Source organism: Tinamus guttatus, unplaced genomic scaffold (genome assembly GCF_059628265.1).
Source record: "Tinamus guttatus ecotype Peru unplaced genomic scaffold, ASM5962826v1 Tinamus_guttatus_pri_ptg000639l, whole genome shotgun sequence".
In the NCBI taxonomy this organism is placed as follows: domain Eukaryota; kingdom Metazoa; phylum Chordata; class Aves; order Tinamiformes; family Tinamidae; genus Tinamus; species Tinamus guttatus.
In genome coordinates, this window is record NW_028289173.1 from 3,794,861 (window position 1) to 3,818,670 (window position 23,810).

At 43.1% G+C, this 23,810-nt stretch overlaps 1 protein-coding gene across 1 annotated transcript in view; it reads right to left on the reverse strand.

The window, feature by feature from the left end:
* Positions 1 to 514: 514 nt before the first annotated feature.
* ZNF516 (zinc finger protein 516) overlaps positions 515 to 23,810 on the reverse strand; it is a 57,510-nt gene continuing 34,214 nt past the window's right edge. Inside the window, exons 2-5 of the mRNA XM_010214370.2 lie at positions 13,752 to 15,239; positions 8,434 to 8,538; positions 7,451 to 7,518; positions 515 to 612 (exon numbers count right to left, since the gene is read on the reverse strand). Coding sequence (XP_010212672.2) covers positions 553 to 612; positions 7,451 to 7,518; positions 8,434 to 8,538; positions 13,752 to 15,239 — 1,721 coding nt within the window. The 3' untranslated portion in view covers positions 515 to 552. The remainder of the gene's footprint in view (positions 613 to 7,450; positions 7,519 to 8,433; positions 8,539 to 13,751; positions 15,240 to 23,810) is intronic.

Genomic DNA, 23,810 nt, shown 5'->3' on the forward strand with positions numbered 1-23,810 from the left:
ACCAAATGCCACCTTTTCCCCACACCCACCCCTGCTCTTCCTCTTTTTTAAAAAAAAATTTGCTTTTCAGCGTGACAGGCAGTGGCAGTTTCATTAATTAATACTTCTCCAGCCCTCGAATCCACCGCTGTTTTTCAAACGTATCAAATAGTCATTGTGAGCATCAGGGAGGTTTTTGTTACAGTGCTTAACTTCTTCATGCTGTCCAAATCACATGAAGTTTAATTTTTTCCAGTGTCTCAAACTTCTCTTGATTAATATAGATGCCTTGTGCTGCCACAGTGCTTGCCAGCTCCACTGTTTATTATAAAGGAAATAAGGAACCAGGGGACTGATTAGTACGTCAATTTATATATATCTCGTGTAGCATCTTCATTTATTTCAACGTGATTAACAGTGCAGAGGCGATCCCCCTCGTCGCAGGGCACGGAGCGCTGCCGCCCGCGGGCCCGGGGAGCGCCGTGGCCGCGGCTCCGGCGGGGACACCCCGGCGGGGACACCCCGGCGGGGACCTGCCGCGGCCGCTGCTCCTGCTCCCGCTGCACCTCGGCCCTAGGTCCCCTTCCGCAGAGGCACCGTGTGGACAGCGTCCGCGCTGGGGTGGTCTCTCCCCTGCCAAAGAAACAGAGACGATAAGTAGGAGAGCTCTGTTCTTCTCGGCCTCCTTTCCCTTCCCTTTGCACCTCTGCTCCAGGCAACCCACCCCTCACCCCGAGCCTCTTTGGGGCATCAGTCACCTTTTATTTTCCTTGTGCGTGCTAATTGCATGTTAATTTTCACCTGACACATCATACAGATCATGCAGAGCATTATAAACATATATTTTTAATAATAATCTCCACCGAGAGCAAAGCATAGCAGGCCCCTATAACCTGGTGGACGGACTAACGTAGCACGGAGTGGTGTGCGAAGGAGCAATTCCGCAAAGGTTATGAACACTGAGGGAGGGAAGGCGGCAGGGAGGCCTCCCAAAAAGCAGAATTTTGTGTCAGCCGAAAGGGATTCGTGACAAGATCACAGTCTTTTAAAAAGACTGAAGTTTGAGGTCACAGTGACAGCTAAGAGAAGAAAAAACTTGAATTTTGTGCAGGTCTGTCAAAGGCTAAGAAGCAGGGCTCCCCACCACCACCTTCACTTGTCATCTTTATCTTTTTTTTTTTAAGCCAATTTCCATGAATAATTACTGTGTTGAAAAAAAATAGAAGGGATATTCTAAAAATCAAGTGAAATTAAAGATAAAATCGTGAATAAGTGGGAGCCTGCAGCTCCCGGGAGAAGCTTTAAAATGACATTTAGAACATCACTGTCGGAACAATGCAGTTTACAATCCTGATCCTAAAACAACATGGCAAGATTAATCTTACATAAATGCATTATCCTTAAGCTACAGTCTTGATGAAGTGAAACAGACCATTTTAAATTAATGCAACATAAAATACGGCACCCATGTAAAATCCAAGCAAGTTTCAAGCTGTGCCTATGGCAGCCCTAGAAATAGCTAAAGAAAGCCCAGATCTGGTTGACATAATGTATTAAGTGCATCTCTTTTGTTAATAGATTTAGAAAATTCCTAATTAAACCTGGCCCAAGATTCATGACATTTACCAGTCAAAGTTTGGTCTAAGTCGGAAAGATTTGCAACAAAATTAAAGCAAAAAAAAGCCTCTGTACAGATCGCAGTATATTTGAAATGTAGGAAACAGTAACTGAATGAGAGATGTGATAAAACTTCCTTAGTTGGATGCTGAATTTCCTGCAGTAAACTCGGGAGGATGCTTTACATTTTTGCACGGCTGCATCGCACCTGAGAGGCAGAGCCACGATCCCGTGAGGAGGCATTTGTCACCACAAGCTCCCTGCCGCCCGACCCTGTGGGACAGCAGCCCGGGAAGAGATGAGAAGAGGGACTGCCACCCCACCGGGAAACGCGCCCGAAACCGGGGCGAGCGGACAGCGACCCTGCGGCTCCCTCGCGTGCGTTTTCTCGGTATCTTCCCTTTTCCAAAAGGGACCAAAGCTTTGTTTTCCAGCAGGAAATTAAAACCTATTGCTAAACACCTGGCTTAAGCATACAGGGGTGTGCGAGCCTGTGTTTGAACCACCTCACAGACACCTGTACTGCGTTTTTCCTGAAGTGAAAATTTACCGCTGTGAAACGCAGGTTTTCTTCATTTTAAGAAAGGGGTGGGGGGGAAGCACAGCTGTTCTAGTAAATAAAACATAGAGCTTCCATGCCAAAACTGTCTCCATACTGAATTCTGGGGGATTTCACTAGTTAACTGGAAAGAGGATGATTTCACTTACGGCATTTTAATGCACTAGAAGCGGATTAACATGTGCCATTTAAATAAATAGCAGTGATCAGCTTGGAGCACGGATACTTTAGTGGTTTCTAGGCAAGGGGAAAACATTGGGACGAGAGCTGGAGCTCTGTCCACAGTGCTCATAAGCTAAGGGACACACAGTACCTACACCCTGCTCAAAGCCCAGTAGAGCCGCCTCCAGGATGCCTTGATTGTTTGCACTGTAATCTCCATATGTATGAACGAGACAAATTAGGTTGCCATTTATTTGTTCATTATCTATTATTTTGATTAATGGAATTCTTGTTCTCAGAATAACTATTTAAAAATAACATTTGCAATAATGAGGACTGAACTATTAATCATGATCTTTAAAAGAAACTCCACAAGAAACTGGGGCAAGATGCTTCACATGAACAAATGTCATAAATAGGACTTCAAACTGACAGTGTTAACATCTAAAAATGAAAAAAAAAATCAAAACAAAATGGAATAACCAGAAACCAATGGTTTAAAAATCTTTTTACTGTTTTTTCCTTTTCTTTTCCCCTCTCTCCCCAGCTAGGGGACAAGCCAGTACTGCAGCTGGCCTATATGAACATTAAAGGTAACGGATGTCCTCAGCCTTCCCCCAAGCCCCTTCACAACCTATATAGTGTTTTCCTGATGGTTCTTTGCAGTCTGTCTATTCCCTAAATTCTGACCCATTTACATTCATGTTATTTCAGCGCTGAACATTACAAAAATATTTTTGAATTGTTATTCTGCTGAGAATGAGGGCTTATGGCTCTGCTTCCTTAATGAAGATTGTATACAGCTCTCCTAACAAACTGTTCTGCTGTCTCTTTCAGTTCATGAGCTTCCAGAACTGTGCTATTTCCTTTTCTTTTCACTTAAAAAGAGTTCCCCTACATTCTACCATAAGAAGAGCTTCAGTCTGAGATACTCTGGATATCAATAGCTATTTTTCTCCTGGGCTCTAGCTCTTAATTGCTTTTTTTTTGGCAAGTTTCTTTTTTTTTTTTTTCTGAAGGGGAATAGGTTGGAGGTTTTTCTTTTTTCTGATTGCTTCACTTGCATAGAACGTGTATCTGAACAGAGAAATCTTTGATTGCAGCACTGTAAATAGACTTCACATATATATAGAACCCTAAGAAGATGAGCAGTTTTCATTGGTGCTAACCAGTAAATCATGGGCTTTGGAAAACCCGATCACTTGCCCTTTATAAACTTTAGCACATATTGTGCAACATAGCAGAGATAGAGGTTAAACTATACTATATATATGTATATAGTATATAAACTATACTCTCTCTATATATATGTATATGTATGAAATAGGCCAAGATTGCATGCACTTCTGAAAACGTAACACAAGGCACATGTCCTAGAAACTGTTGTTACCATTTTGTACAAGGAGACCACAGGATGGTTCCTGTGCCACGGGATGCACCTGGGAATTTGGCTTCTAGCTGCAGAAGCAGGTAACTCCTCTGAGAATGGAGAATTTTGCTCCGAGCATCACAGTGGCTTTGAGATGCATGCAGTCACAGGGACCCTTCCAAAAGGGAGCCAGCATTTGTCTTCTACTGCATAAGCAATTCAAGTGCTTCCAGAATTCATGCTTACTAAATCAGGTCTTTGGATGCTACTTAGTGTATTCCAAATTAAGATACATATTCATTGTGGATAAGCAAGCTTAATTATGGATATAGTGGGATATTTAGCATTTATAAAAATATTCAGAATATTCAGTACATCTAATATGGCACGATTTCAAGAGACTCTGCATGCCTTTGCACAGACTGTATTGACTTGGGGTATATAATGAGCATTTTTGTCCTTCAGAGACAGATTAGAAAATATTCTCGAGCTCAAAGCAAATTTATTTGATGGAAAGAGTTTGACTTTTTTAAGAATATTCAGGTGGAAGGGGAAAGCAGAAAACACTGCTATAAGGCAGACAACCATCTTATGTCCTATTTTTGTGTACATTCCATTGATGATAAAACATGAAATACTTCAATCCATTGCTATATTATTAAAATTGGATAGTCTTCTTTACACACCCCTATATGTGGCCTAGTTTACAGTGCTGCTGAACACCTGCATCTCCTGCTGGCGGTTCATTGCCCTAAATTAGGTTTCCTATTTAGATATCTAAATATAGATTTAGCTGGCTCGTTTTTGAAAAAGCCTGATTGTAGACCTTATTTTTAACATGTTGGATTTAAATTACTCTGTGAGAAGACAGCTGTATAACGTAGCACTGTTGTAAGCTACTATGCTAGGGAATTTTAAAAGCCTTATCTAATGTTCTAATGAGGGAAACCTTTGGAGGAGACCTTCTCTTGACTGCTGAAGGAAATGGGGGAACTATGATATACTAATGCTAATATTTTTACTCTTTAACAGACTACTCAAGGGAATATATTTTACCTGTAAGGAGGAAACATTATGCAAAACAAATCACATCCACTTAATGTAAAAGTACCCTTCATTGTAGCGCTACCAGCCGTGGTAGCTGTTGTTTCTTGCTGGGAGCATGTGCATGGCACTTCTGTTACTTGAACTGACTCTGCACTGTAAACTCTCATGAACAGATCTGTCCCCAATTAAGAAATGAAATGAAGACACGGAGTGACAATGTTTTAAGTGGGAAATAGTTATGTTACTAGAATGCTGCAGGCACTGTTCCCGGTGTGAGCTGATTTCTGTGCTTCTAAAGCTGCAGGTAGGAATGAAAGTATTCCCTTCGTAAAAGGTAGGGACTGTGTGGAGTCTTCTGGGGGAGCGTAAAGCCTGTTTGCTAAGAGAACAAGAAAAACAGCAGACAGCCGAATAATTTTAATTGACATAGATGCTGACAAACTGAGACAAAGGCTGAAATTAAAGAATGAACAAGACAAAGGAAGGAAACAACCCCCTGGATCATGCTGCAACTTCTGTGAAAGAAATGCTGATTGGCAAGAGAGGAAGCAATTCATGAACCTAACCTCCACCCAGTACCCTGCTGTACTGAGAGATGTTGTGATTTAATCAAATTCTTTGAAGACAGATTGACATGCCCTGAGACTGCGACAGCAAACTATGTTTGCTGTGGAAGAGGTTAGTCAATAAATTCTGGCATAGTGGTAGCTTACAAAGACAAGATTATGAGTAAATTTATTGTGCAGTAATATAACCTGAACTGTAAAAAGACTCCAACTGAGTTGTCACATCTCTCTTTGGACAGATATGGCCATTTCAGAATTCTCTGGAAATGTTTTTTCCAATTTTGACCTTACATTGTCTTTCAGAGGGCCAAAGCTCCAAAAACATTTCACCCTGCTATATGCTTTTACCAGGAAGGATGTCCTAGCACCATTTTATGAGATAAACCCCATAAAGAGAGCCCTTTTTGATGGGGCCAATTGCAGTCTCGCTCTCCTGTTCTCCAACTGCAGCGTAAAACTTTCCTGGTAGTGTCCCACAAGCACAAAACCAAGAGCCCCCACAACAACAACTGAGGAGCTGGGTCACCTTTGCAATACAGAAGTTCCAATTCAGTAGTAAAGGTCAGAAAACACTGATCCCATTCAAAACTCTACCACATATAGGAAATCATATTAATATTACAAAGAATTTGCATTTTTTTCATTAAGGTACAAACTCAATAAATAATTGGGAGAAGGGCATAATTAAGGTAGAAGGAACTTTCTGAAAAAAAGAGAATCACATGTAGGGGAAAGCAGTTATGAAAATAAATTTAAAATCAGAGCCTAAAGTCATGTTTCTAGTAGGTAGCACTATCTTATTTGAATGAGGAATAAAACATTAACATTATTTTTCTCAAGTTTCTCATGTAAATTCATTGTCATTAAAGGTGACCCCCTGACAGCACAAAAGAAGGAAACTCCAGCAGAGTCCAGGCAACAGCAGTACATCCCACCACACTCTAGTCTGAAAAGCATCCTTGGAAAGATTCAGGATTCATAACCATTTGAGGCTTCAATTCCCTTGCTATTGCTAATAAAAACACCTATTGATATTGGGTTTTGCAGTTCTTTAAAAACTGGAAAATGGGCTCAAACTTATGCCAAGAATGGTGAAGACCAGCCACACTCACTGCTTTAAGTCATGATAAATAACTATGTCGCAATGCAACACCGGATGTTCCTGTGGCAAAGGCCGGGTCTCCAGAGAAGCCTCCGGATGCCCAGGGGAAAGAAGAAAGTAAAGCAGGGAGGCCGCTTGGAGTCTCTATGAAGGACCTGGGCAAGGCAGTGGCATCTGCAGAAGATGCCTAAGGAGCAGCTCCTAGATCTCAAGAAGGCTCAGACTTGGACTAGCACCAAGCTGCATCCTCTCTAGGCATGGCCAAAATCATCTGCATTTGTTCAATAAGAGACAGGAGCACAGGAAAAGTGTGGTAGTAAAAAGGTAGTAGAAAATGTGGAAGGCAGAAAAGCAAGTGATACTTAAGGCACTCCAGAATGAAAGAAAACTGCCTACAAGAAGGTGTGGCCTAAAACCTCTTTGCCAAGTTGAAGATGGAGTGAGAAGGTCTATGTTATGACACTGGTCTCCAAAGGCATTAGGGCTACAAAATAAATTCAGTTTAATGGTTTTCTACGTAACAGCTTTGCCATGTATAATTCAGAGTGCTGAGAAGTGTTTGTCAAGATAGGAAGTGCTGTATATAGACACAGGAAAGCACATCACCACACAGAATCTGAGAACTGAAAGATATGAGTCTTTCAAAACAAGCTACAGGATATTGCAATAGGAATACTCCTCAGAAAAACACAGATGAGTGTTAACTGTATTGGTGCAGCAGACAAGAGATGAGTTGTAAAAGCAAATTATTTCCATAAATTCCTAAAATGCTATCTCAGTGTTATGTATAATGTGCAGTTACCTTTCCCACCCACTCCCCAGTAATCCAGTAACATCTTCATCTAAATAGCAGTTACCTGGTCTACAATTAACTGTCTCTCTACATAAGACTTTGATAAAAGGCTTAAAAATGTTACGAGCTAAAAATCAAGCAACACTGTTATTTACACATTTGATATAAAATAGTGCTTTACCGATGCGTATCACGGTGCAACTTTTTCCCAGCTACCCCATTAAAAACCAAACACCCAATTAATTGTAAAACATACCTGTTTTGGGGCATCTGCGGAGGTGGTGTGAACTTCAGTACCTCGGAGTCCATTAGACTCAAATACCACTGTGGGAACAAGGGGGCTTGTTAGCAGATGAACATTCAAGCTTCGTTAGTGTGTGTACATTATTTGAGACCATTACAGATTAACCACGTTCAAAAAAAGACACCAGCTACTAGCCTGTGGCCGGAAAATACCAATTTACCGTAACACTTACTGTAAGAGAGTGTGCTAATGGCAGCCTAGGGCCACTGCCCTTTTTAATTCAGACTTCAGTGCTGAAGAAAGCAATCACTGACAACATTAATTATCAGTGTATGTGTAAAGGGACCCTCTTCTTGCATTACTTACCATTTGGCCTCTGTCATTTTGCATCAGACTGGCTTATGTATGCATCATTCACACTTCCCAGGAAGAACCCGCCAGTCCCACTGTCTTGTGTAACGCTCAGGAGGTATCTCCACACCGGTAGCTTTAGCTTCCCACATTCCCAACGATTCACCACTCCCGGTTAAAAAGGGCTGCCAGGGGCTTCAGATCTTTGTAACTGACCTGTCTGGGGGAAATCTAGTTTCCTACAAAAACGTCCCTGTCAACAGCGATGATCAGGCAAAACAAAGCCTTATGTTCTGCTGAAAGGGGTACTTTGATTTCAATTTGTGCTGGTGGCAACAGAATTCATTAGCATATTCATTTCTGAGTAGCCTACTCTCTAATTAAAATAAAACATTTGCGAACAGACTTATCTTAAATGCATTGCAATTTTAGAGAGTCCAGGGATGGAGGGGGGAATCAGGTAAGGAACGTGTGGAGAACAAGAGCGATAGCCATAAAAATAAAGAACTAGCGCGTGAGATTTAGGTATTGGAATTACTTGGGTTAACATGGGATGTAAATGTTAATTCCTAGCATTTTGTTAGCTGGGTCAGAAAGAAGGAATGCAGGAAAGAGAGAGAGCAAGGAGGAGTGAGGAAAGCTACCTGCGTGAGACCTCTGGTGAGTCCTGAGGTGACTGGGCTGGTTAAAGCATTTTCCACATTCTCTGCAGACACAGTCTCCTTGGCGTGTTTGTGTCCTAAGCATCCCTGTAGTTGATAGGAAGGGAAGGGAGGAGGGAGGGAAAGCGGGAGGGGGGGGCGGGGGAGAGAGGAAAGTTGAGAAGAAAACATTATGCCAGAAGAAAACATCATTAGTATGTCTAATGTGTCATTATGTGAGGCTACCTTCAGGCCCTGGATGACAACTGTCAGCCTTCATCTAGGCACTGGCTGACAGGCCAGGCACACACAGGACTGCAAGAATGCATAAATTACATTGAATTAAAAAACGCTCCCCGTGATGTGCCCGCACCAGGACTGGCATGTCAGGTGTGCGCTTCTCCGAGCAGCTGGATCCACTTTTCAGCCATCACCCAGCTTTGTCAAGCAGTACATCAGGCAAATCAAAGTGACTCCAGCGTGGCGGAGACAAGTCACATGGATAATAGGAAGTGAGTAGGACCAGAGCCCGACTGTCCCCCCCGGGCGGCAATACCTTGGAGACAAATGCAGAGTGAGTGGAGCCATCACAAACTGATCAAACCTTTCGCCCCTGCCTACCTGCCTGCCGGTGCTGCTTTGACCTCGGACCTCCGAGGCACAGACGAAAGACATCTGTGAATGAAAGTGTCATCCCGGACATTTTGAGCTAGTTGCAGCACAGCAGCCTCCTACCAGCCCTCGGTAAACATGTTTTCTAGGCCATTAGCATTTGTGGAAAACCACTCAAACCTCTCCTTTTTCTCCAAAGGTCAGTTTACAGTATCTGACTTAAAGGGCTGGTCTTTGTCTTTTTACTGCTGATCAAAAAAGACACATTTGACTTTTATTGGGCTTTCTAAAAAAAAAATGCTTGAACATCATCTTTTTCTATTTTGGTAAAATGCCCTCCTCGGAAAGAAAGACTTGATGTTTTTATTTGCCATCGGAATGCTTTGGCTTTTAAAGAAATTCTCAGGGGCTTGTCAGTGGAAGTCAAGTTTCAGCTCTCCCTCCTGTGTTTTAGTAGAGTAAAACTGTGAACAAAAACTGGCAAAAAAAGGCAAAGCAAAAAAAAAAAACACCCCAAAAAGACAAAACAAAAAAACAACTGCAGGGCACACAGGGCTCATCCAAACTACAGACTGCTGTACCTGAGAAGGAAGGGAAAAGAAGCTGCTCTGCCATCTACCCTGCTGGTATGGCACCAGTGTCTTGTGATGGTTTCTACCACCATGTAAATTGTAAATAAACGTCTGTCTGGAAAAAAAAATCCTATTTATCTTATCTCCTTTTATAACAGCACCTCCTGTAGATGGCAGTACAGTCTGTATAATGCAGCCTAGCAGAGCCACTTCCAAGAATTGTCTTCTAGCAGTTGAATGCAAGAAGATCCATGATTTAGGGCCAAATCCAGATGCTCTATGCTCAGCAAAAAATAAAAATAAAATTAAAAAAAGGAAAAAGTGGGAAAAAAGAAGAAAAAATATCACATCAATTTCAATGATGACTTCAGAGAAATATAATGAGACGGATTTTCCCTAGTAGGTACTGCAGATTAAAGCAGACTTTCTGGCACATTATTAGCATCTTTGCTAACAACAAAAGCAGAACAACTACAACTGCAAGCTTGAAACCAAAGCTGAAAGAAGTGCACGAAGGGACCAGAACCAGGCCCTGTGACCAGCAGCTGAGCCCAGCAGCGGAAGGGCCAGGGCATCTCTCAGCCCAGGGACTCCCCCAGGTCCCGGAAGATTTAGGTTCCCCAGATGGCTCTGTGTGACCTCTGGAAAGGCATTTCCCCAAGTCTCTGCCTGTGAAAGGGGAAAATACTTTCACCAAGCCTTTTTTTTTTTTTTTTTTTTTGCAAAAATTCTGTGATAAGACTTGTTTTTTTTCTGCTGCCAAATGCAGTAAGAGCTTCTATTCACAGTCTTCTCTACATGTTTTACTTCAATAATAGGAACAAAATACACAAAGGCCTATAGAAATGGTCAGGCCTTTTCGCTGCTCAATCCGCACACCCTCTTCCTGGACGCCCATGACAGTAACTCACCACAAAACACCGCTTCTCGGAAGCCTTTAAATCTCAGTGCCCCTGCAAACTGGGGCGAGAGGTTAACCGACTAACTGACAGCTGCTAAGGGGCTAAAGACAAATACTGACTAGCCTGGTCCATGCTGCATCCCTAACAGGGAGGGCTTAGAGTATCGGCCCAAGCCACCTTGCGCTACACAACTGCAGAAGGTGAGAACGGGTCAGCACTTTCATCTTGCTCCCCCCTAGCACATATGTGGTGCAGTTATTTAGGAAACAGGTGGAAAAAATGGATCGCTTCCCGGTAGGTTTGCCATTGTTGTGTTTCCTAAGGAGCACCATAAGGCTTTTGGTATTTCAGAGCTTTGCTCTGTGGGCATCACTGCTGCAAGGCAATAACCCCGTGAGTCACTCAGGATATACTGTATGGGAACAAAAGAGGGTGGGTGGCTACAGGTGGTAGCAAATTAAGGTAAACGAAGGAGAAGGTGACTCTCTGAATGGGAACTCCTACGAAAGCAATATTCAGAGCTGGTCTCAAAGGAGCCCCAGGGAAAGCATGCATCTGCTGCCATCCTTTCCGAACTCCACAATTCATGAAAAGAATCCGAACATAAATAAATAGTCACTGTAAAATACGACAAAAAGATTTTCCCTAGAAGTGTTTTGGAAACAGTGCTAAACAAACTTAACCTCAGCACAGAAACCTTTGTGTTTGCTACTGGGTCGCGCCACTATTTACCACTCTCTTTCCCAAGGACACTAACCCTCTTAAAGAAAAGCACAAATGTATGAGGACCCCACGAAGAAACCCAGCCAATATGAAGAGAGATGGAAGCAAAGGTCACAATCCTGCATTACCACACGCTAAAATACCCTAGCATGATCCAGGACGGGGTAGTGTACTGAACGCTCAAGTAAAGTCAATCGGGAACGATCAGTTGGGAAAAGACATGCAACTAAACCTGTACTCAAGCCTTCCCTCAGACTTTTGGTTTTGTTTTTCATGTCATGATTACCATATTCATATTGCCACATGAAGACTTATTTGTATGATGCACCCTGACAAAGACTCAGAGGGCTCAGTCGAGGACCATGTGTTATTTCAGCAAGGCTCCGTTAGCCTCCTGCATTTGGGAGGGCAGGACCCTGATCCTTTGCCTGCAGCAGCTTTTTATTCTAGCATTATGAAAAATAGTCATCATGCCAATTGGTCTGAAAAGCCATCAACCTGGAAGTTGTATATACCATGAAGACAAGTTGCATAAACAAAAGGTTTCCAATTCTGAAAACGTGATGGCTATAAAAGCACTCTGAAAGAAGAGATTTTAAAGCAAAGATGAACACTAAATATCGTGTCCTGTCATAGTGATGTCTTTGGAAATCACTCCCCCCCAAAAAGAACTATTTGACAATAAAATCTGTTTTAATAGCAGATAAGCAGAGAATTCCTTGAATATCTTGCCCTTACACTTCTCATATACTTTCTGACACCTGTATTCATTGAAGTCAGCTCCTACTGCTTTTCTCTATCCCTGTTAACACAGCTGGGAGCTCACCTGACCAGTAAGATTGCTCTGAGCAGACTGACATGATGCACTATTAAATAACATCAGGGAGAGTTCACCCAAATTAAGGTACCCCAAAGTGATGGAAGAACAATTAGTTTTACTTAGGGCAGGCACAGTGATGGCAAAAGGAAAATCAGCTGTGGATTAATGGACACAGAACAGAGAAATACTTAACACTTTTCAGAAACAGAAAAGGTCTTTGTCTTGTGTATTTTTTTTAATAGGAACTGCATGATAGCTATAATCCATAATCTCCAATACCTGCAAAATGATACCTTTAATAATAATAAGTAACAATCAACTTCATTAAAAATAACAATTGCGCTCAAACTTCTCAAAACAGCAATACTTTTAACTGATGCTATAGTGGCTGGAAGTCCTTCCTCACGGACTATTTCGGATCGATCCTGCCTCCCTGCCTTCTCCAGAAGGCCTCCAACAAAGACCCGCCTGAACATTCACAGCCTTTCCTTGCCTCCCAGCTGCCGGAGCGGTCAGCTTGCAAGCCTGCACACCTGCTGGGAACTTGATCCCAACTGTCCTTAGACGATCAGCTTCCCAGTGTCCTGGCTCTCATCCCACTTACAAAAGACACTCGCAAGCTCCATTTCACACATTCCTTTGACAAGGCAGGTAGAGAGCATCACGCCTGCTAGGGATACTAGATGCTTGTAGGAAGAAAGGTCTGAAATGACTGCTCTGTGTACGTGGCATTAATTTCTTGCACAGCTTCTACTTTGACAGAAAGTACATGAAAAAAAGGTATGGTTTACAAATAGCATTGAGGTGGGACTGTGGTTCCCTTTCTCTGCCCCCACCCATCTCAGGAGTAGTAGATCACTGTGATTTTCAGTTTCCACTGACACAAAATAAATCTGGCAGATAGTCAAAAAAGCATGGTTTCAAAAACAAATGCATGTGTTTATTTATTTATTTATATTTTTAAACTTGGCAGCTGACTAGCAAGAGACAGACGGAGAGCTGCGGTACTCTTTTTAGTCCCTGAACTTTAAACCAGCTATTTGCATGATTGCCATTGCTGCTTATGTGAATTTGCAGCCACCTATCTGGCTTTGCCTCTCTTTAATTATAAGCATACAAACAGATCAAAAGCATCATCTGAAAAATACTATAGTAGTCTTTGATATGGACAAGGAAGATCTTAAGACTTTTGTCAAGAAAGACAAAGGACACTGACAAGTGATTATCTCTCTCTGTTGTTGGAAAACTTGTTTGCAGAGGAAATTGAACAAATCCTCCAAAATAACATCACAGATAAGCCCCAGAGGATGTTTATTTTGCCTGAAGCAAAAAGATTATGATGTGTGCCAGCACCAGCGTATCACGGGGATCTTCGTGTGACAGAACATCTGTGTAACTCCAGCCTGCTTGAAGCGGAGGGACAAAGGAGCAGCAATACGCCAGGTGGAACGAAATACATTTGACCTGTGATAGAAATGTCACCGTGCGTGAGCGGGGATGCTGCAACGTTAAGAGATACATAAACAAATCTACTCGAGCCTATCCAGCGATGGTAAAACAAGGAACTTACAATCCCAGCAGTTAAAAGGAGAGAAGGAAGGAAGAAACTGTAAAAAACACGTTCAACAGCTCAAAACAAAAGAGAAGCAAGCGAGTCGGCTCCACAGCGAAGCGGGGCCTGGGAAATCATACCTGCGTGATCCAGGACAGGGCTGTTGGCACCGCAGGTTTGGTACAACGAAGCAAGGTCCTTTGGAATGTACGATTTAAAAATATTTAAAATGTCCAAACGCTTTTCATGCCCGTCTGGTCCCAGTTCCTGCTTGCTGGAGTGTAAAGCCGGAGAGACTCCTACCGCGCTCGGCGGGGGCTGCAGGAGCGGACTTGCTCGCGCCACGGCACCGCAGTTTGCCAGTGTCCTCAGCTCATTGCCAGCCCTGATGTGGGACTCCCTCTGCGGCACGGGCGGCTCTTCGTGCTTGGCGTAGGGCTCGCTCTTGCACAGCGGGTGATACTGCGGCAGGGGGCTGAATTTGGCCTTCCCGGGATCGGCTGCGCAGTGCTTACCTGAGGGGGTAAAGCTGCTACTTCCTTGGGGAACCACATACTTTTCCACTGGCTTACTGTTGGTAGGCTGTGTGCCAGGCCTGGATATGACTGTCTGAGTAGGCGTTATGCTCCTGCCAAAGGCTCCCATTTGCATAAGTTTGGAATTTGCTTCATACTTATTTTTTAGGGGAGGCTGTTGCGCTGCTATGCCGTATTGCTCCTGGGAATGGTTTAATTTGGGCTGCCTGTAGCCATCAAAACCTGATACGCGTGGACCACAGTGGCCAAATGCATGGCTGTCCTTGGGCTGATGCATGCTCCCAGACTTAGGGGTCATCCCAACGGGAAGGGAGCTGCTTTTGGATCCTGGCAAAGCACCTGGCACTTGAGTGCGCGTAAATCTGGCGACAGGCAGCGGTTGGCATTCTTTACCCCCGAGAACAGGAGGGGGGCCCGTGCGCCCACTCCTTGCCAGAAAAACCAAGTTGTTCTTAATACTCTTGAATCCGTTCTGTTGGACCCAAGGGGGAACCATGGAGTTACAGCTGATTTTGTGCAAAATTCTTTTATGCATCCACAGGACTTCAGGGTAGTAGGTCTTGTGACTGCAGAAAGGACACGGGTAGATAATTAAAGCAGCCTGCAAGGATGTGTTCAAATTCTTATTGCATAAATTATCCCTTGTTGATTTTTCACTCAAATCGAGTGGGGCTACCTCTTGAGCTTCAGCACCCTTTTCTATGAAACGATGCTCCCTGCATAGGTCTGGCAAATTTTCTTTATGGCGACCAGCCTGTATTTCAAGCGATGTTTTCAAGCCCATGGCTACGTTTGAAGATGTTTGGCTCACACCTGGAGCAAAGTTAACAATGTGACTGGAGCAAGGAAGCCCTTGGCTGTGGTGAAATGCTGCCATCTTTACATCTGCAGAACCTTTCAGATCTCGGTATTTTGAAAACGGCTCCTTGATAACATTCCCCAGTGCGGACACCAGTGCTGGTATCTCTGGTTTAGACTCACTGGCATCATTTTCTCTGACATTGTGGCTTCCCAGCTTCGGAAGTTCATCCACCTGAGATGTTGCCATAGGTGTCTCCTCTTCAGAAAAATTGCAGTGGTACGGCTTTTCATCTGAATGGGAGGAAACAAAAAAACACAGTTATCGTTTCACGTAGACAGTAGCACAAAACACCAAGCAAATTTCAAGATTGAAATAAAATACATGCAGAAAAAACAAAAATCTAGTGTTAGTATCATAATGACATACTACAAACTAAATGCATGGTATAAGCAAGGAAATCACAAATGACACAACAGTTCAATTTACTCTTAGAGACCACTGCGAAGTTTGGATAAACTCTCTAATGCGGCATGTTTGTGACATTTTAAAGGAAAAACAATTCAGTAATATACTCACGCTAAAATTCTGGGAGTGTGAGAAAAATAAACAAATATGCAGCCATTTAATGCTTTAACAAAAGCAAAGATAATGGAGCCAGATAAGACTGACCTAGTTAAAGGTCTGTCAGCGTTTCCATTACAAGCCCCTATTTTCAAAAGGTTTATAACTCAGCAATAAAAACTGGCTCCACACTGAAACCAAGCATATAAGCAGATACAGCATACAGAATAAATTGCTCACTTAATGGACTTTTGCAGTGGCCCAATATAAAAGATGAGTTATGGAGAATATAAATTTTGAATTTTCTGTCTGTTAGTTTAAAGCAGATACACTTTTATTTTAACATATGTTTGAGTCAAACTCAGGTAAAGTTTATGACTGCTCAGCCCACTGAGAGACAGGGAATTCAACATTTTCGACTATTTAAATTGCTGAATTCAGACTTTCAATCCTTTCAATTTTCTTCTTCTCTTCTCAGCTCTCCTGAGTAATCTTAGCTAACACATGTCCTAGAAAGGCAACACACTGGGCAGTAATTAAAGCGGTTTGGGGGAAGCAGAACAGTACGATCTGTTTTGCTCAGAACAGGGCCAACCTCCACCGCTTCTCACAAGGCCGATCTCTCTGAGCTGCTGATGAAGTCGTTGAATCCCTCCAAATCAGTTCACAAATCAATTCCACCGAGATTTTCACCACAGCAGTAATGCTTACTTCACTGAATCCACTTAACATGTAACTGAATTGAATCATCTGACAAACTTTCAGTTTCAATTAACGTGCAGTTAATGAGCCACTGCCAGGCAAGTGTAAGGAGACTGCGTTCCATCTAAAATGTCACCAGTCCAAAGTGATCATGGTATCCGCAGGATGGGAAAGGAGTGAACTGCTCTGTAGCTGCATATCCTCTCGCATCAACTCATAAAAGCCAGTGCTTTAGAAAATCAAGTACTGTTCCCTAATAGAAGGCAGTGCCACGGGCATTATTCTAGACTGCACAATGGAAGTAGTATGTCTTCTGCTGAAGTTTCGCTGCAAATAAAGTCTATTTAGCCTCATTTTCAATTCAAGAAAAAAAAAAACTAAACTTTTGTTTAATTCAAGGTAATTAGGTTAAAAATAACCCATAGATTTGCAGTCTTGCAGGGCTGAATGTTCACTCTGATAAGACAATTTTCCTTTCAAAGTCTCTAAAGAGGCAAAGTTGGGGGAAAAATAACCCCTTATTTTTCTCATGTTGCAGGGGGAAGAGCCTTGGAAAAGCACATGCCTGGCACTACTAGTTAAATTTACAGTTCGAGACAAAGACACTGCATGCAGTAGTGAAATTTGACACTGCACATCTGTGTTATTTTCAAAGCACATCTGTCAAAGCCCCCCAAATATTTGCGCTCTTAAATAAGATCTCAAGGCTTCCCTTTACGATCACAAGGAGTGGGTCCTTTGATCATCGCAGTAAATAAGAAAGGAAAGCCAAAACAAATCATTCAATCGCAGCAAGCGCGCGGTGGGGACCGAAGGGACTAGGGGGCCAAGTGGGGCGCCAGGCGCGGCAGAGGGCAGGCCCGAGCGCAGGCCGAGCCTGGTTCGCAGCACCCACCGCGCTGGGTCATGCTCGGCACCTCTGGGCCCCAGCACACGTTTTGCTGGTACAAAGCATGGCAGGCTGAAGCTTTTCCCTAGCCCTAGCCCACTTTTTAACCAGGGATTTGGCTCTCCAGATGCCAACAACCAGGCTGAAACGCTGCAGAGCACTGTGCAGCCCAGGGTGGGCCGCGGCGAAGGCAAAAGCAAGAGGAAGGCAGTGCACGATCTGGTAATACAGTCAGAGCCTTTTTAGAAAAATAGTTTGAATTTATTTCTGCTTGCTCCCAGCCGCTTACCCCAGCCGAAAAGGGGTACTAACCATCCTTTTAAATCACTGGCATAAAATATTGCTTCGACCAGTGCAACGCAGGCATTACTGTCACCAGAAACTTTCGAGATTTTATTATGGCCAGGTCAAAGAAAAAAGCCATGAATGGGATGCCTTTTGCACGATCCCCAGGGACTATAACTCACAGTCCCCACTGAAAGAGTTCTTGCTCAGCATTCTCACGCTTTCTTTCCTTCAGTCTCTGTCATCATCCCATTTCTGTCTTAATTCCCTTGTTTCTTGCCCCAAGCAGTTGTGTTACCTGCTGTACTTCGAAGGACTTCTCAGCATTACTTTCTTTTCTTTTTTAATATGTATCAGTGATAACTGAACAGCAATTAAACCAGAGGAACCCCCTCAGGCCTCATCTCACACCTTCGGTTTGAACAGAGCTTCAAACACTGATGGAAACCCAGATCACAGGAGAGCAGAAAACATGGGACTTCAAGGGAAGCCCAGGTCTAGGAGCATAAGATCATTACAGATTTGACTGGCTCTTAAGAAACACAGAAAACTGCCATCACTTACACATCCTAGCCAAGCAGGTAAAAACTACTTCCCTTTCCCCTTCTCCTTCTCCCTCTCACATACATAAACTCCACTTGCTTCCTCTCCAGCTCTGTTCAGCACTAAACCAAAATTCAGAACGGGTTGCACAGCTGTTTTAATTCACAAGGCTTCCTATAAAGGAAAGCAGGCTAGAAGTCCGAGGACAATGCAGCCATGATTTCTATTCAGAAGAGCAGAACTGGCTAGAAAGTGCCCCCTCACACACCCTTTTTTTTTTTTTTTTGGCTAGCAGTACAAAACTGATGAAGGGAAAAGAGCAGATGTGATGTGATTGACTTTTAGGAAACATTTGATAGTGATTTGCACTTTTTTTTTCCTGTAACTTGATTTGAAAATCGACTGAAAATAAATTCTTTTAAATAAAAAAAAAAAAAGCAAAGGATAACATTAGAAGAAATAGAAGAAGGTACAATATTACAAAGAGCTATATGAGGTTCTATTTCACTTGATGTTTTCCTTAATGATCCAGAAGAGACTCTAGACAGCATGCTAGCTTAAATCTCCAGGAAATCTCCTCACATTTGGAGGAGCCAGAATAATAATGGGGACACAGAAATAAATGCACGGGGACTTAGAGAAAATAGAAATGCAGTCTGAAAATAATCAAACAAGATTCATTCTGGAAAAAAGCAGACTAAGACAAGAAAAGGGAAATGATCCAAAAAGCCCATGCAGTGGGAGGGCGAAATCTGGAAAGCAGCAATGTTGAAAATAACAGATGTTACAGTAGACACCAACTTAAATACGAGTGTATTCAGCAAGCTTTTTCAGTTTAACTTTCAGAAATAAAAGCACATTTTATGAAGACAAAACTACCCCTCAGAAGAAGATGCTTACATGATAACCATAGTGCTCACGTTACTATGCATATTAACTGCCGTACATATATGACAGTCAAGGGCAAAGTGTAGAACCTGAACTAAGTACAGCACAGCATGACACGGCAGGGGAAACAGGGAGGAAGGCAGGCCTATAGCACAAAATTGAGGTTATTCTATCAGGTGAAAGGAAGGCCCAATAAAAATATGCCAAACACCCAGAATATCTGTGCAGATCTGCAAATGCTGACAAGTTGGAAGGAGTTCAAAGAACTGCGACAGAAGAGCAAAGCAACAGACTAGAAAATAAAGATGAAGAGTTAAACGCCTCTAGCATCGCTCAAGAAGACGGCAGGGTGATAGGCCAACCGCCCGCAGACTTCTGAGGAGTGCCAGGTTCCCAACGAGAGAATTATGTCATCCGGAGCGCTGGAGTACATCGGAACAACCACACGTAATTGCATGTAGGAAAACTCGCAACGAACGGGGAAAACTTCCCAATTATGTATATTTGTAGCTTGCGGAATAAATGTCAAGGGAAGAGGTGGAACACCACATGGAATTTAAAACTTAGACAAACACTAAAAACCTATGAGAAAAAAAATCACTCCTTTTCATGGGATGTCAGAAAGCATGACCTGCTCTTCCCCCTTGCTGTACCCCACAGCAAATCAAAGCCCCTCATTAATTAATAACCACACACTAGAATTTCATTCTAGATCTAAGTCCAAAAGACTTCCATACTAATTCTTCTTTCCATACTAATTCCCAACACAGTTAGCAAAGGAAAGGAGTGCTGGAGAATTCACCCGTGAGTCTGCTTAGCAGTGGGTTTATCCTCCGGGTAGAGGTCAGGCTGCTCAGAGATCTGATCTCTCTGCTGCAGAGGATGGTTTGTCCTACACTAACTGTGGCCTCCCTCTCAAGCTCCTAGGTCTCTGCTTTTCTCACTCCACGTCCTCTGCTTTCTCCTCTCCGGGGTATTTTACAGCACAGCTCCCACAGTGGGAGAGCAGGAGCACGGTGAGGGGCACCTCCTACCCACCCTCTCCAGCTTTCTTACATGACCAGGCCATTTGCCGCACGCAATAGGAAAGCTCAGAGGAAAAGTGACCTGGTTTTAATAAGAGATGCTTCACTGGAGAGCTACACCAGCTCCCCAAAATTCAGAGGTGCAGCAGAAAGGGAAGCAGACTGAGGCGATGTAGGACGGGGCAGGCTCGCAGAGATGCGGGCAACACCGGGAGGTGAAAAGTGCACGATCAACTAATATTGCTGCTTCCTCCCGAACTAATTTTAGAAAGATGATGAGTGTTTCTGGCTGAGGCTTGAGGTTTTTAACAGTGCATAAACTGAACAAAGCTCTTAAGAGTCAGATGTTGACTAAAATATGTTTTATCAGTTAACTTACCCCTGCAGTGATTTTAATGCAGTTATATTAAAGGGAAAAAGGCAATAATGTAGTCCCTGAGACAGAGCCCAGGAGCATACACAAAACAAGTCCAAGGCTCTCCAAAAGCTCCTGCCTTCCCCCATCATCTGGTCACGAAGCAGAAGTTTGTGTTTTACACACAGCAATGCTTTTCCATATTACTTTTCTGTGATATTTTTCTTTCTGACTAGATATTAGGGAGTGACCTTTTTATTTCCAAGCTATTAGCTGTATAATATTTATAATAACAGTATACTTTCATCCTTAGCAAATGCATCCAGATGTCTGGGCAAAGGGAATGCTTGATTTTTCTTAATATGGGCATATTATTTTTAACAGATTTACCCCAAATAGCTGCCTTTTGTTTTCAGCCATGCTCGTGGTCTCCATTCTCCTCTTACATACTTAATCTTAGGAACGGAGAGTTCCTAAAATGACTTCTCATTTACTTTTTAATCTCATGGCTGACAACTTCAGGACAAGGATACATGACAGTGACTGTCAATTTTTAACCAAATATTTCTTGGGAAAGTGTGCTGACTAAGAAAAATTATGATCTCACAAGTACAGAGAAAGGGCTGTAGTTTCATATCACTTTTTCTTAGGAGCAGATCCAGGGAGGGAAAATTCTTATGTGACCAAGGCAATTTTAAGTCTTTTAGGAATCTTTCAGTAACAATATTTGGCTTTTTCCTTTCCATTCTTTTCTTCCCAAACATTATTAACACAGTTGCCAGGATGATTAAATGACTAATGCTTGGATCCCTTAACTCTACTTTTGCCATGGTCTTGTTATTTTTCAGTCATTTTCCTTGCACGTTTGTTTTCAGGCTTCACCCACGAGCTCCTTTTTATTCCAGCTGCCGAAACACTTTAAAAACGGCGCTGGCCAAGCAGCTCCGCAGTAACCATACCCCAAGTCTGGAGATAGCTCCGGCAGCCCCTTGTGCAGCTCAGCTCATTCTCTGGGCAGAACTGCGAAACATTCCCCGAGATGAATGAGAAAAATGCCAGCCCCAGTCACCACTCATAACATTCCCCCTTCCCAATCCGACTAATCTCCTTCGCTTTGTCCGCCAGGACACCTGCTGCTTGTGAAAACAAAACCCACTGAGCCCTCACAACTGGGGGAGGGAGCCCTGAATAGGCAACCATCAGACTAATTCAATCAAGTTTGTTCAGTTCTGGGCTGCCTGTGCTGATTTTTTTTTTAATTATTTTACATTATGATGATTGCAAGACTGACCGCGCCAAGCTCATGTTCTGGAAAGAGCCTGAAAGGCAGCCGAGCCAATCACAGCAAAACACAAAAATTTTAGTGGGTTAAACTTGAAACTGAACCTCTTAAGATGGGTGAAATCCAAAGCTGAGAACAGTTGTAGTGCAGCACACAAAAGACTCCTTCTACAAGGTATTTCCTAGCTCAGTAAAATTACAAATTCCTTTGCACAGCAGAAATGCTTTAGAGTTATGTCACACTTCAAGGATCACATTATTTTTTAAAGGGGCCTGAAACCATCCTCCATCCACATAGCTCCAGACACAAAAATCAGCAGGTTTATTAGAATTTGAAGCATAACCATCAAATATGCAGCAACAAAATAACTAGGGAATTAAGCGGGGAAGGGTATCAGCTCCAAAATCTGTCAGGCTGAAGCACATGTAACATTAGATGCTGGGAGGCGTGACGAAAAACTAGCCTGATGTTTATGGTGAACTGTTGCTTTCCAGCTACTCGCATGCTCTTTTTCCTTGAAGACTATTTGGCTCAGCTATCCAGGATCCTGATGCTGCAATCTCTCAAAGGCCGAGTGACTTCAAGAGCAGCTCTGTGAGCAAATTCCTCCATCCTCTCCTTGCACCCTGAACTTCACACAGGTGCCCCGCGTGTGTGATACGCTCAGTACTGAAGCCCTGAGGCCAACTCGCTCCAAGTGCTGGGTACTCGGGCATCTGTCTCCCAGCTCTCAGCCTCATCAGACTCAGCAAGGTGCTTAGGGAGGGTGAGGGCCAGAAGGCCGAGCTCGCCATGAAGCAAAAAGCGCGTGTGGGCAAAATGGCCGCCGCTGGAAGCCTGCCATCGCCGCTGCATCTTCAACACTTGCAACGCCTCTCCCTGCAGCAGCAGTGGGACTGTTATTGTATCATTCTGTACACGGCGCACAGTGGAGCCAGGGACATGTATCAATCCCTTCACCTCTGTGGTAGTCACATGGAGGGGAGCAAGGGTTGATCTCTGCCCATCAACAGAGAAAAGCGTAGTGAAATAACGTTCATTCGCCTTCTTTGCCCTATGAGCAGCGACCACATCCCACTCTCGCAAAAGCGAGGAGCTGCAGCTACAGCCAGGCAAAGGAAGGTGCTATGAATTCTAAGCGAATTACCACTCTCACAAAAAGCTTTCCGACTCTCACCCCCATGCCACATCATTTCAGACCTGTTTCTCTTCCTTTAGGAAACATAATAGCAAAGCACAGCGCTGGCCACCCAAGGAAAGGTCCATGAGTCCTGCCTTCACCGAGGGTGAATGCAGCAACCCAGCTGGAGCGGTACCACTGCGTCAGTTCAGAAATTTTAGGAGCCTTGATGGTCATTTCACCTGCTTGGATGGTGATAAGGAAATGCCAAGGGCTTATCAATGAACTATGGGTAAAGAGAGAAATGAGAATACATATACAGAACCCACACAAAACCACTTGCAGAGTCTGCTTGCCAAAATTAAAGCTGTACAGTTTGGCATTGCCTTAAGCATTGCTGATCATAATATACTTAAAGAAAACTATGGGATATAAAACCCCTGGAATGTTCTGCAAAATTAGGAAGTCATTAGGCCACATGGTATGAATTTACCTCTAACACAGCTTTGTCGCAGTTCCAGAGTGAATAGCAATAATGTATGAACTGGTCCAAAACCTAGGCCTAATACTTGCAGTAGCAGCTACTACATAGCTGCTAGGCATTTCTTTGTGTGTGGCCCTGCTTGTTAACTTTGGAGCAGGTAGAAGGAAGGAAGAAAAAGGAAGGGCATAAGATCATTAGCACAGAAGGATGAATAATTGAATTTGAGAGGGTTGGATTTTTTTTTTCTTTTAAATTCAGGCACAGAAAGAGAAGTCCATTTGGTTTTGATGCATGGAAAATACTTGCAGAGTTGATGGAAAATTATGACTCTTGTTTGTTTGTTTGTTTTTCAAAGCAAGCAGCAGACTGCCTGTACAGCACTCCAAACAAAGAATCAAACAGTAGTGAATCTTAGAGTTTTTTCTCTTTTATTCCAACGGTCAGACATGCCACCAAGTCTGCTCCAGAGCGTCTTCTTAACCAACACCTATTGTTCTTCCCTAAACTGCATCAAGGGAAAAAGGTCTTCCAGGCCCATACTGTGGACTGGCAATTAGAGCATGTAGCTTAACATTCTTCATTCAATATTTCACTTATTTCTCCTACTATTTGTTAAATGTTGACAGCATACTGCAATGCATCTTTAAGATGCTTACTAGAGATGCTCCCAAGCCAAAAACAGAGGGTACAGCTGTGCTGCACCTGAGCTATAGGCAGCGAGTTAGAG